Consider the following 13,799-nt stretch of genomic DNA (forward strand, 5'->3'; position numbering starts at 1 on the left):
TGTCAGGCACTGCTCTGCTTTGCAAATATTAACTTACATAATTATTCATTTTTTGTATGCTCCAGAGGGAGACCTTAGGTATTTATGGAATGAATTTCGGTATCACTTAAGCATTTCCAACTGACTCTGGCTGCTATTCTGGTTGGAAAGTTGCAAAAGGAGCAGGTTGCCCTGGGAAAGTGACTTCGAGAATAATCTGACGTTAGGTCAAAAGTTTAAAGAAGCCCTTTGTTCCAGCCACATCTAGGCCAGGTTCCCACTAAAAAAAAGCTAAGAGGGGAAGCTACTGCGGAATCATAGACACTATAGGAAATGACTCAATGCAGTCGAAGTTTTCCTTTCTGAGGGGACCCTTGGAAGATCCCGTGGAGACTCAGAAAAGGGGTACACCTAGGCTGATCCGCTCAGGACAGACCAAAGCCGCCCGCGCCGGGAGGGGCGGGGCCTCGGCCCGGGCAGGGCTCCGAGGGCGGGGCCCGAGGACGGAGCGGGGCGGGGCGCGCGACTGCAGCGGGCGGCGATGGCGGCGGACGGGGACTGGCAGGATTTCTATGAGTTCCAGGAGCCGTCCGGGACCCTCCACGACCAGGAGAACTGTAACGCGAGCCCTGAGGCCGGGGCAGGGCCCGGAGGGGCAGGCGACGGCTTTGCGGCGCTGGCCCGCAGCTTGGAGGAGAAGCTGAGCCTCTGTTTCCGCCCCTCGGGTCTGGGCGCCGAGCCCCCGAGAGCGGTCGTGCGGCCCATCACCGAGGGCAGCCTGCTCCAGGGGGACGAGTGAGTGCGGGCCTGGCCGGGAGCGGGCGGGAGTCTCCCCCTGCCCCTCGCCCCGTCCGCCCTCCGTCTGCAGGCCCCGCCCCGCGCCCTCCTTCCGTCTGCCTCGGCCCGAGAGTCCCCGCCCCTCCCTGCTGGAGCGCCTCCCTCCCTGGGGCTTTAGACCTCGGCGTGCTGAGCGATTTAAACCTCCTGCTCCCTTGCTCCCCATCCTTAAACCTCCGCCCCTGCCCCCTTTTTCTCCTGCCTTGAGACGACTGTGGTTTGATTTACGAGGAATCTCCTTGTAGAGCCGGTAGTCAGAGGCAGTACGTCCTCGGGCACAGGTGTAGCCGTTCATTCTTTTAACAAGTTATTAAGTGTCCGTTAAGTGCCAGAGGCTGCTTCGCACTGGGAACGCTAGGATGACTGACCCTTGCAAGAAGGGCGCAACCTAGGGTGGGAGCTAGATTTGTAAACAAATATTTGTCTGGGTGTGACAAATGCCCTGATGGATAGATATGTAAAATTTAGGAGATTTAAAAGTATGGGTGGGATGGAGAGGGGGGAGAATCAGGAAAGACTTGATAGAGAAAGAAGTGTGAAAACTGGATCCCAATGGTGAGTGGGAGTTTGCTGGGCAGGTGCAGAAAGGTTTAGCATTCTAGTTCGAGGATGTAGCACGTGCAGAGGTACCAATGTTGAAGCAGCATTCTGTGGCACAGGAATTTATTGGGTCCACCTGAGAGCCGAAGTACAGCGCAGGCCTCTACAGAGGCAAAAAACTAAGAACCCTGGTTATTAATAGCTGGAATCTCCTAGCCTGGTAGGGAGACCAATGCATAAACAGGTAATTATTACAGAATTATTTAAGTGCAATGATAGGAAATTTACCGGGCTTTATGAGAGTTGGGGAAAGGGGGCGATGGAGTTCCTGGGGGCACTTTATTTAAGCACTTTGAATTGTAATCATAATTTGGTTAGATAAGGGTTGTGATTTTGTACCACAGTATTACCCCAAAAGGTGGTTTAAAAAAAACCCCAACATGACAGTGAAATAACTTAAGCATGTTGTAATGTCAGGGGGAGGTGCCCCCCCCAAAAAAAACCAATTAAGTTATTTCACTGTCATGTTATTCCATGACAGTGAAATAACTTAAGCATGTTGTAATGTCAGGGGGAGGCTCCCCTCGAGAGGCTGAGGGTGAAATTAATGGAATAAATACTGAGGACATGGGTGTGGATGGGTTGTCAGAACATTGGTAGGATGGAGAAGTTAAGAGTTTAGGGAAAAACTCATCCCATGAGACAGAGAAAGATCCATGGGCATAGAAAGGGGCTTCTAGCTTGATGGTCTCCTTCCCTCTGTGAGGCAGATTTATTAGGAGTAAGGTAGGAAGCTTGAGAAGAGGGAGTTGGGAATGAGGGCCAGTAAGTGTCTTAGCAGTAGTTTGAGCTCAGCTGTGCTTGGAGCCTATGTCTTTTAATTGGTACCCCTGTGCAGTGTTCAGGTGTAGAGGGAAGAATTTATGTGGGGATTTTATACACACAGATATGCATGTACTCGGTGGCATTATGTGACATTTTAGAAATTCTGTTTCCAAAAGAAGATAGTAGTGTGTGTGTGTATACACACATTCATCTCATGCGTATTTATACACTCTGAATCACTAGACTCGGGACATATTCTGAATTTTAAAATTATATTTATTATGAGTTTGGGTTTATCAAGAGTAACTTCTCAAAGCAGTTTGGTAGTTTGTACACAGGTAATTGAAATTCCTTATTTTTGCTTCACCTGCGCTGTCGGGAAAGTGTATTTTAGCCTTTGCTTAAATCTTAAGTTGATATAAGAACTTAAAATTTTTGTTACTCCTGGTCATGGTTTTCAGTAGAAGATATGTTGGTAACATGTGTGACTTGATTCGGGAATGCATAAGAAACTTCAGTCTTTTCCAGGGCTGGGGCTGGCCACCACCCTCATTATCCTCGTTCTACTGCATAAATCTCTGCATTGCTCGTTCAAGTCCATTTCTTGCTCCTTTCACCAGAGAGAGCTGAGAATTCTTTCACTTGGATACTGCCTTGCCTTTGGGCACTTTATTTAAGTTCTCTGAGCTCCAGTTTTAGTTTTGGTTAAATACAGAGCTTGTACTTATCTGCTAAGTTTTTACTTTAGAAGGGTCTCGTGTAGGATTTAATGTTGAAGGGACTTTGACCTCTGAAAAGAGCTGCCTTGCCAGTTATTTATGACTGCTTGTCATACTTTATGATAAGGATAAAGGCAATCCAAGTCTTAACTGGAGAATTCTAGAACTCTTCTGACCTTGTTGAGATAGAGGACTGTTGATTATCCTTCTCTTTCTTGAAAGATCACATTCAGTCTCAGTTACTTTTTCTAGGTGGAGTATTCCACTCAGCTTGTCCTTTTATCACAGCCTCATATAAGAAAGGGCAAACAAGCAGTCCCCAAAACTCTGGACTGCCTTCACCTACTACAATTTCCTACTTGAATTCCCCACTAGGATTGGATATGTAGTCAGTGATTCAGTATTTGAAAATGTTTTACCTAGGAATGTATGGGCCTTAAACCCAGCGCATTTAACAGCTCAGAAGGGTTGCCTCCAATTTGAGCATGTTGGCATTAGAGGAAATTATGATACCAACAGAGAGGGGAATAGGAATGCACCAAGCATATGGGAGAGTTGCTGGGTAAACAAGCCAGTTTTCTAGAGCCTTTGGTTTTGCATTTTCACTGAGGCTAGTGTGTGTTCCAAAGCCAAGCATCATGATGGGATTTTGTGTTCTTGGCAGTATGGTCCCATTGCTTCATCTCTTTAGCAACATATCCCAATGCATTAAACCAAGTATGTTGCTGCTTTATTTTGAAGCTGGTGGTCTTGCTTTTGTATCCTAATGGCTCACATACTTGAGCATAAACACCACCTAATTATGTAATGGCTTATTCACAATTAGATACCTATTATAAAATTTATGGTGTTTTTTCTTTATGACGTGTGTGGGTACCTCTAGCTATTAAGTAGCCTATATGTGCAGTCTTTAACTTTACTTCAACTAAATTTTATGCCTTTTATATCTTTGAGTTCAATTTTTTTACATACATTGTTGTATTTTATTAGGCTGGTTATTACCTTGGTACCTAAACCTGCATTTTGGTCATGAAATTGGAGTTTGCTGTTCTTATCTGGTGTGCTTTGGGGCTTTCCTCAGTTCAACTCATTGAAATTAATGCTTAGAATAATAGATCTGGGAGGGATGGTCTGTTTTTCTTGTCCCAGCCTCTCATTTTATAGAAGGGAGGCTAACACACAGAGGGACTAAAAGACATGACCACAGACTCATTGTTTGAGGAAGAATGAAGACCAGAGTGTATGTTGCCTGAATTTTAGTCATGTGCTCTGTTGCTTCATCAAAATGTTGTTTGATAATAAGGTGGCGTAATTGCATTGGATGCAACTTGCGTGCATTATAATGTGAACTTCCTTCTTTCCCCTTTCATTTTGTCAGTTTCAGTCCTTAATCTGTTATGTTACAAATTAGATGTTAAACGTTAATCTCACATTACAACTGAGTCATTTTTCCCAAAAGGATAACAAACCTTTAGTCAGATGATTTACTCTGTGAGATGGTCTAGGTGTTGGGACTTGTAGAAGAAAATTAAGTGTAAAGCACAGTGTATCATTTACTACTGGGTTGGCTCTGGAAACAAGACTTGACTTCCCTGTGCTTCAGTTTCCTTGTGTGTAAAGTGAGAATAGTAATGCTTCTTCATAATATGTTTTTGAGAGTTAAATGAGTTAATATATAAATTGTTTAGGGTAGGCCCATTGTACCAGTGGAAAGGGCCAGTTGTTGACCTGGAAGAGTTTCCCATTTCACTTCACCTTCCCACAGGGCTTCTTGGCGGCCTAATTCTATGATTTTCATTTAGTCTTCTTTAGGGGGCTCTACTTTGTTGATGTTTTTTTTTTCTTTGATATTTTTGTTTTTCTTTCACTACAGTACTGGGTATTTATTGAGTAGAAGAGAGATAGAACGTTAACTTTCATTGACTGCAGTTTTCTTCTCGTGAAGGATTTGGAATGCCCTGACAGATAATTACGGAAATGTAATGCCTGTGGACTGGAAGTCATCCCACACCAGGACCTTGCACTTGCTCACTCTGAACCTCTCGGAAAAAGAGGTAAGTTAGAAATCTAACCAGTCATTTCTCAGTTACTGATTCTGATAATGGACTAAAAAGGAGCATTTTTAAAAAAGATTTTATTTATTTATTTTTAGAGAGGGAAGGGAGGGAGAAAGAGAGAGAGAAACATCAATGTGCAGTTGCTGGGGGCTGTGGCCTGCAACCCAGGCATGTGCCCTGACTGGGAATCGAACCTGTAACACTTTGGTTCGCAGCCTGCACTCAATCCACTGAGCTGCACCAGCCAGGGCTAAAAAGGAGCATTTCTGATAAACCAAAACTCATGAGTTGCCTCTTACTTCCAGGCTTGCAGCAGTTGGGCTGGCCCTCTATTACTTGCCATGGTCCATTTTCTAGTACATTCCTCCGATCCTTCCCTAGCACACACTCGCTTTTTTACATTTAGCTAAATTTTTATCACCTGTGTATGAGCATCAATGACCAGCATTTTCTTTCCCATCTTAAATAACCCAATTTTGATATGCCAAGAACACTCAGTGAGAATCCTAGCCTTTGGTTTAATATACAGGGTACGGCAGAAGTAACGCCATTGAGTGTGGTCGGTAGGGTCGGTAGAGACATGAATGTCTCGCACGAGATGGACAACAATTTGAACATTTCACCTAAAATGTCATGTGGTGTGCTTGAGTGTGGTATTGTTATATTACAGAATCACATGCTGATGATTTTGTGATAAAAAATTTTTACGTAATAAAAGAGGGGCGTTATTTTTGCCGGGCTGCGTGCAATCATGTGCTGCTTAGCGATGGGGGTATGTTCTCAGAAATGTGTTTTTAGTGATTTCCTTGTCGTGTGAACATTGTAGAGCACACTCACACAAACCTAGGTGGTGTAGTCGGCTGCACACCTAGGCTGCGTAGGGTAGCCTATTTGTTACTCCTAGGCTACAAGCCTATATAGCACGTTTACAAAACAACACAAGATTAAATCAAGTGCAAGAGAATGTGAGGCAATCAAGACACACAATAAATAGGAGACATACAAGGTAAAACATGGCATGGGGGGCTCCGCCCACAGGCCCCACCTCCCCCACCCACCACGTGTGAGGATGAGAATAAGTCTACCAAGAAGTGATCTGCTTGGGGAGGAAAGGTGGCCAGTGTCTCAAAAGAGAAGGGCCAGGAGCCTTTTCCTCAATGGGCTTTTATTGGGTTCATTTGCATAGGAATACAGGGCATATAAGTAAAGCTCATCAATCATTGTCAGGCAGTAATGATCAGACAATCATTTAAAGAACTATGAGGGCTTATTCTGAGTCAGGGTCAGATAGCTAAAGGGCCATAAAACTTTGGGGAAACAAACTCATTTCCTATTGGACTCCTATCATTTAAATTGAGGGTGTCAGCAAAACAGGTTTCACAGGATTTTATGCATTCTTTCTTAGGCCTGATCGCCCCAGAGAAGCTGTCCTTTCCAGCACAGGGCCGTCCCCACCTGTGGCATTGCTTTAGGCTTAAGTCAGGCAGGGGAAGTAAGGCAGCCAAGAGATTAGGAGGCTTCTTGCAGACAGAATGAAGACTCAGGCTGTGTCAAAGCTGAGGGGCGAGGCTCCATCACCCCTTTTTTCTGTAGTCCCCCAAATTCTTCCCCGATGACCCCCTCATGACCATGCCTGTCTTAGGTCCTCCCTCCTTTGAGGAATCTTACCCGTCATTGGCTAACCGGTCATCCACTGGGGGCCAGGCAGGGTGAAGTAAAGGGGGCAGAGGCGGTGCCCCTGCCAGGGAGATAAGCTTTGTCTCCTTAGTGGCTTAGGGTCCCAAGGTCTCTTCACTCAGCCTTAGCCATGGGGGGTTCCCAACAACGGCACACTGATTGATTTACAGCAAACATTTATAGATAGAAAGGAGGTACTGTAAAATAATGATAAAAAGTGTGCTATAGTAAAAACATAAGCCAGTGTCGTCATTATTTGTTATCGTAATCAGGTATTACATACCGTGCATAATTGTACTTTTATACGACTGGCAGCACAGTAGCTTTGTTTACACCACTGCCACCACCTGAGTAATGCAGTGCGCTAGGTGTCACTAGGCAGTAGGAGTTTTCCAGCTGCATTATAATCTTAGGGGACCACTGTGGTGTATGCAGTTAGTTGTTGACTCAAATGTTGTTACGTGGCATGTGCCTGTGTTGAGGGTACTGGAATATCAGCCGAGTTTACTTTTTGATGCATTTAATAACTTGCTGGATATAGCATGTTGCCTATAGAGTGTATTAGTGTGAATATTGGGGAACTTTTAAAAGACATTTCAGTTCTTGGCTTTTAAATGTATTCTTGGCCAACTGAGGCTGCTTTGGTGTTGTAAAATGAAGATGCCTTGAGTGAGGAAAATGAGCACAAGTGATGGGGTGGCAAGGGGGACAGAGCAGGGAAGAGAATTGCTTTAAGTGGAAAATTGCACTGCTGTTTAAAGCTGATGAGGAACGTAGCCAAATTATGTCAGTTTCAGGGCCTGACTGTTGTGAGTTCCTTATCAAATAACAGTGTAAGCCCATGCCAGATCTTTTGGCATGCTCTATATTTCATTAGTGTATTTGCATAATTACTGGGAGTTTAATGCAGTAGGCCTGTTAGTATTTTAAATAACATTGTTAATGTTTTGTGAACATGATTTTCTTAAATATGTGATTCAGAAAAGAATGGCGTCATTATTTTCTAGTAAAATACAGAATTCTGACTGTATTTCCCAGTAGTCTAGTAGGTACAGAATTTGCACTGTTTGTTCTAATTATTAACCCCATTAAGCTGTTTTGCAGACTGAGCTGACATACGTGTGATGAAAAGGAATGCAATAAAATATCTTATCCTCTGTCTTTTGTTTACTGAGATCCTAGCTATCATTTTGGACTTCGTTCAAGTTTCCCTTCCTCTTTGAAGCTTCCTATTACTGGTTTAGCATTTGCTGATCTCATAGAATTATACAATTCTAGAGTTGGAAGGGACGTTAAAGGACACTTAATCCAACCTCTCACTTGGGGGGAGTCGCCATCTACAGCCTGTCTGACAGATGGTAATTTAGCCGTGGCCTAAATCCTTGCAGGGAAGGAAAAATGTGCTTCTCTCCGTGGGAGTCTGTTACACTAGGTGTGAAAACCTTACTGAATTTGTATGTTCCATAGGATTTAGCCCCATTGCCTCCTGGGTGCCAGTCCCCACAGCCCTCTGTCCGTGTCTCAGATCACTGCTGTGTTCTCTTATTAATCATGTGTTTCTGGGTCTGTCATTGGATTGCAACCTCCTGGTACGTATTTTTTTATCTGTCCCTTTAGTAACTACCACTGTGCCCGGCATGCAGTCACGACTAAGACAAGTGTTTGTTTACCTTCTGGAAGCATTCTTCGGATTATCCCGAATGTAAAACGAGGCCTGTAGGAAATTATTTTGGCAATGGGAGAAGAAATTTGATGGGTCTTTAAGGCATCTAGTGCAGTCCAGATTTTTCCATGGGCGCATTTTTTTTCCATGTGAGGCAGTTCTGTTTTCACAGAGGGAGACAGCATCACCAACTCCGTGTCTGACCCTGGCACAGGAAGGAGTGGTGTTTGGAATGCTTGGCAAAGAGAAGGCGCATTGATGCCGAATGGGAGGGTGAATAATGATACCCATGACAGGCAAGGTTATTTTCAAAGCCTGAAAAGGATTCCAGCCCTTAACATATGCCCTGTCCGTGTGGAATGGGCTTGGCTCCCTCCCTGGAATGAAGATCTGGGATCATTATTCTGTTGTCATGGAAATTTATTCTTATGGCTTACTGGTATCACTCATGTGTTTTGACAATAGCTGTAAACTGCTTCCCAATCCAGGGCCTTTGTTGATCATGCTGATATATAGAATGCTTCTCAGTCCTTTGCCTTAGGGACATGTCCTGTCATCTTCCTCCTACTGTGAGCTTTTCTTCAAGGACTTTAGCTTTGTTGATGCACCTTTATATCTTTAAGAGTAGAAATGGCAAGAAGATAATAACATCTTCCTTAGGAATAGTTTTCAAATTAAAGCTTTTATTTGTCTATAAGGTACAACTTGTGTATGAGGGAAAAAATTAAGCAAAACTGTGGTCTTCAAGTTGCAACACAGAAGAGTGATGGATGGTATTGAAATTTAAGGATCAGTGAAGTTGATGTTTGGTCTATTCCACATCATCCATACACCATTATGGTCATATTGTGGGATTTTTCTTCTCCACTTCTTCAGTGTTGAAATCAAATGTCCTCTCCCATCAAGAGCCTAATCTCTTGACCTTTCTCCTTTCTTATTAAGAGCAGAGCTGCCATAGTTAAAAAAATATACTAGAACTGTAGGACTTAACATGAAAAAGAAGCCTTGCCCTGCTTATCCCCTCTTTGGTTTCTGCTCATCAGAGGCAACCACTTTCAACTGCTTCACCTATTTCTTCAGCAAGTAACATGCGCATATCATTTTACAGGATTTTATTTTTTAATTCTAGACTTTATCCACTTATTCTACCCAGAGGATGAAGGTTTAGCTCTCTCATAGCCCTCCCTCCAACCCCAACACCGTAGCCCTCACAAGAACTTCCCCTTCCCCATCTTTCCAATATAATCATATCAAAATATCTGGTTAATTTAATCTTCACCATTTACATTGACTATTTAAATATTCACAGTTGACCCATTTTACTACCTTGTGATTAAATTTTCACTTGTAACTTTTTCTTAGGGTAATAGTGATTGCCTTTTGTGACCCGGTTATTGTTGGATCACTAATTCAGCCTCCATGGAGCCGTAACACTCATTTTAGAGATTGAGGTGCACTAGATGACCTGTCAGCCTCTCCCTGCGCTCGCTCTTTGTCCTGGCAGCACCTTTCATGACGCCTTCCGCGGTTAGCGGTTCTCCCCTGCACGGTCGCTCTCCGGTTTGGCTCACAGCGTCATTCTGGGGTCTTCTCTGTCGTTAGGAGGACTCCCCTCACCTCTTCCATGTGCTAGATCCCGCATCTTTTTTCTCTTTGGTTTCCTTCCCGGTTTTAACGGAACATACCCTGCAGTAGCTTTCGGAGAAGGGCACATGAGAGGTAAATTTGTTGAGAACTTGAATGTCTGAAAATGTCTTTATTCTAAGTACCCACCTAGTTGTTAGCTTAGCTAGGATTCTAGGGTGGAACTAATTGAAATGAGGAAATTACCAATATATTGATTGTTTTCTACCTTCTGTTGTTGCTGTTGAAAATGCAAGCGACATTATGATTCCTGATGCTTTTAATGTGATGGGTTTTTTTCTCTCTGGAAGATTTTAGGTTCCTTTTCTTGCACAGTGTTCAGAAATTTCATGATGGTGTGCAGAAGGCCGTGGCCAGGCCTTCCTAGGCTGATGATGCACTGAGAAATAGAATGGGGAGATGCGCCTGCCATCACTGTGGTACAGTGTGGAGGTGCAGCGGGCGGGGGCAGGTAGACTCTGGAGTGCTGGCTCGGCCCCTCCCCCAGCCTGAAGTCACGAAAGGCAACACACTGGTGTTCCTTCACCTGTCTCACCTTGCTTCTTCCTCTGTGGGCTGTGCTGACTGTGAAACTTCCCACAATCCTGTAGGTGGATGTAGGGACCTACAATATTCAGTTGTGTCCTCAATTTTATGTATATCCTCTGCGTTGATAAATAAAATAGTTTCCCAGGTCAAATACAGTTTTTCAGATTATTCGCTATGTCGTAGAAATACATGGTTACGTCTTACACAGTTCATTGCTGCCCACTTGTCCTTTGGGAACTCAGTGTGTGCTGCCCCTTCCCGAGGCACTGAGTTCTAATTACGGTTCTTTCATCGTCTGAATAGTCATGTCACATTACCTCTTGTGCGGTGCATTTTAACCTGCTGAGTTTTCCAGGTAAGGTTTTTACAATGAGTACTAGCACTAAACTCGAAGTCATTATTAAAGGGGCTGTTTATATTGGTGTGGACAGATTTAGGGGACACCACTGAGGCCTGGTGTGATACCCTGGGGCTGGCAGTAGCAAGCAGCACTAGTGCCACTTGACATAAAGAGTGAAAGGAGGGAAGAAGTCACCAGAACCCAGTGAGAGCAGCTGTAGGGGAGAGGGCTGCTCGCCAGCAGCTGCAGCCTTTGGCAGTCTTGGCAGCAAGGGAGGCGGCAGAATACATGCCCAGCCCTCACCTTCCCCCCTTCCAGCCTCCTGCCAGTGTCTACCAGCGGTGTTGAACCCAGCTGGAAGCCGGAAGTCAGGGCATCCTCTGATGTCGTCCATAAAGGTCAGCCTCCTGGGGCACAGAGCAGTGTGGAAAATGGAGCTCTGGAAAATCTGCAACACAATTAGGTTTGAACATATTTTGCAACACAGAGAGACTATTTTTTGAGAGAAATGTTCCACTGAAAGGGCTAAGTGTGACCCTCATGTTCCTGTCTGCCAGGGAGGTCATTACGTCTATTTTACTCCAACTGTTAGAAGTTAGTTTGCAAATAACTAACATTATGTTTTCTGTGGAATGTTAGTATATACCAGTCTTAGTATTAGATTATTAACTACATAACATTTGCCGCCTACTCTGCCCATTACCTCTCTCCCCATTTGCTATAATTCCCTGCAACTTCCTAACAAACACCCTACCCCTGTATTTTCGTACTTACCAGTCAGCTTCTTAGCACCCTTCCCGTGGAGAAAACAGCTAAGTGTGTATCTGTAGGAGATGCTTGCAGCCCCTTAGCAGTGTCGTATTTATTCTGCCGCGTCCGGCAGAGGTAATGCCATTGAGTCTAGTTGGCAGGGTATGTGACTGTCTCACATGAGATGGACAGCAATTTGAACATTTCAGCTAAAATGTCATATGGTGTGCTTGAGTGTGATATTGTTATGTTGCAGAATTACATGCTGATGGTAAAAGATTTGGTATAAATTACCAACGTATTAGAAAGGGACATTATTTATGCCAGACCCTGTGCATTCCTCTCGTTTCTGTTGGAGGGGACTACGTAAAGTGCTTTACAGAGCAACTGTGATAACCTCTCTCTCTGGAGGAGAGTGCTCAGCCAATGCTTTCCCCAAAGACACTTTGACTTTACTGCGATCAGAAGGTTCTGCTTGTAATAGCGGGTTATTTTGTTTTTAGGTAAGTGACAGCTTGCTCTTTGATACATCAGACGAGGAGGAGTTGAGAGAACAGCTGGACATGCATTCAATCATCGTCTCCTGTGTGAATGAGGAGCCCCTCTTCACTGCAGATCAGGTACAAGGGAGAAACTCATGAACTGAAGGAAAAGGGAACTTGGCTGCAAAAGGATTTCTTACTGTGGCAACAAGTGGTGGATTGTGGGAGTTCACTTGTCTTTTCAGTACTTCCTGCTTATGTAGGCTCCCCAGTCGGCTCCTGCACGGAGAGGGGAAGAAAGGATGTCACCTGAAGCAGGTGGGATTGTGCTAGCTGGACAGATTTTCCGGTATAGACAGTGTCCATGATCAGCATTGTTAGAACAGTACAGCCAGGTACTTAGGGAGTGTTACTTACAGGGAAGTCAGAAAAAACATTGTGATTTTTATTATTTCTTTAGATTTAGCCAGACATGGGCCCTCTGTACTATGTTTGTGTAGAAATTACCCAGTTTCTCTCAAACCTATGCAAAAATCATTAGTGCTTATTGGATGTACATACTGTGCACTGTAGGAAGAAGTGAGCATTATTCCTGTGGAATGCTCTGATAATGCCAACCCTGTGTTCATGCAAAGCCAGTTGAGTCAGCTTTCTCATTTTCTGAATGCTCTTCCCACTTCTGCTGTGTTGTCCAAATGTGATGCAACAACTGCTTCCTGAAATAAAACGTTCACGGCTGCTTGGCCTGTGACGTCTGCCACACTGTATTTTTAGGCTGGAAAACAAGGTCAGTAAAGAGATATGTTGTGGTCAGGTTGGGAGGGGTACATTTTGAAATGTGTCATTTTGATGCTCCTTAGTTATACTTGAAGTTAGATTGTTCTAGGCCTGGGGGGAGCGAGGTGCTTACAAAGCAGGATAAGAGCTTAGAAGGCTGAGTGGGGGTGAGCGAGATGTTCCAGGGAAATGTGTGACCCTGAGAAATCATTGTCTCCTCAGTAAATGGCCTGAATGCCATGAGCTATCCCTGCTTTTAAGACTTAGAGATACAATTGTGTGGCCTGTATCAGGTGCCTCATTTTACTGTTCTTTAGTGCCTAGTTTTGGAAAATCTTATTACTAGTTGACATAATTCCCACCTCCTTCAGGTTTACTTTTGTTTCTCCTCATTTTAAGTGTTACATGTTACGCTTGCTGATTCACATTTTCACATTGTATTTTTTCTAACAGTTTTTTTTTAACTAAGGTCTGTTTTTTTTTAACTACTGAAATTTTTCTGGTTTGCCTTAAATTTTCTCTGAGGTCTATATCCTTCTCAACTTTCGAAATCTGGACCAGGACAAGATGCTATTGTAAAACTTGAGCAACATTGCATATGACAGTAGATCATTGTGTAAATGAAGGCAGATACATTTCTGAAATTTTCCTGCTTTTGTGCAGCTTTTTTTAAGCTTCCATATTTTGAGTAATTTTTGAATAGCCCTTCATCTTCCATTGAATTAATATATGAAAATTTTTCTGCTGTTCAAAGAGAATTTTGCTGCCATTGAGGTAATTTCTTGCTTTATATGTGACTTTTTGTATTATCGTGTTTTCTAAATTTTATGTCAGTTTGACTAAATGGCTTCACACTGAGCACTTGCTTGGGTATAAATTTTCTGTCCTTTACTTCTGTGTAACTGTAACTATGGTCTGGTTCTGACATATGTGAAGTAGATTACATGTGTGTTTATAGCACCGTTTTTCAGAGTTGCAAGA

At 43.6% G+C, this 13,799-nt stretch overlaps 1 protein-coding gene across 2 annotated transcripts in view; it reads left to right on the top strand.

Annotated features, from left to right (window-relative positions):
* The first annotated feature begins 489 nt into the window (after nucleotides 1–489).
* FEZ2 (fasciculation and elongation protein zeta 2) overlaps nucleotides 490–13,799 on the top strand; it is a 38,826-nt gene continuing 25,516 nt past the window's right edge. For both annotated transcript variants that reach the window (XM_045826978.1, XM_045826979.1), the window contains exons 1-3: nucleotides 490–774; nucleotides 4,846–4,954; nucleotides 12,063–12,179. In XM_045826978.1, coding sequence (XP_045682934.1) covers nucleotides 521–774; nucleotides 4,846–4,954; nucleotides 12,063–12,179 — 480 coding nt within the window. In that variant the 5' untranslated portion in view covers nucleotides 490–520. The remainder of the gene's footprint in view (nucleotides 775–4,845; nucleotides 4,955–12,062; nucleotides 12,180–13,799) is intronic.

The sequence above is a fragment of the Phyllostomus hastatus genome, unplaced genomic scaffold (assembly GCF_019186645.2).
Source record: "Phyllostomus hastatus isolate PE091 unplaced genomic scaffold, TTU_PhHast_1.1 phas_scaffold_78, whole genome shotgun sequence".
Taxonomy (NCBI): domain Eukaryota; kingdom Metazoa; phylum Chordata; class Mammalia; order Chiroptera; family Phyllostomidae; genus Phyllostomus; species Phyllostomus hastatus.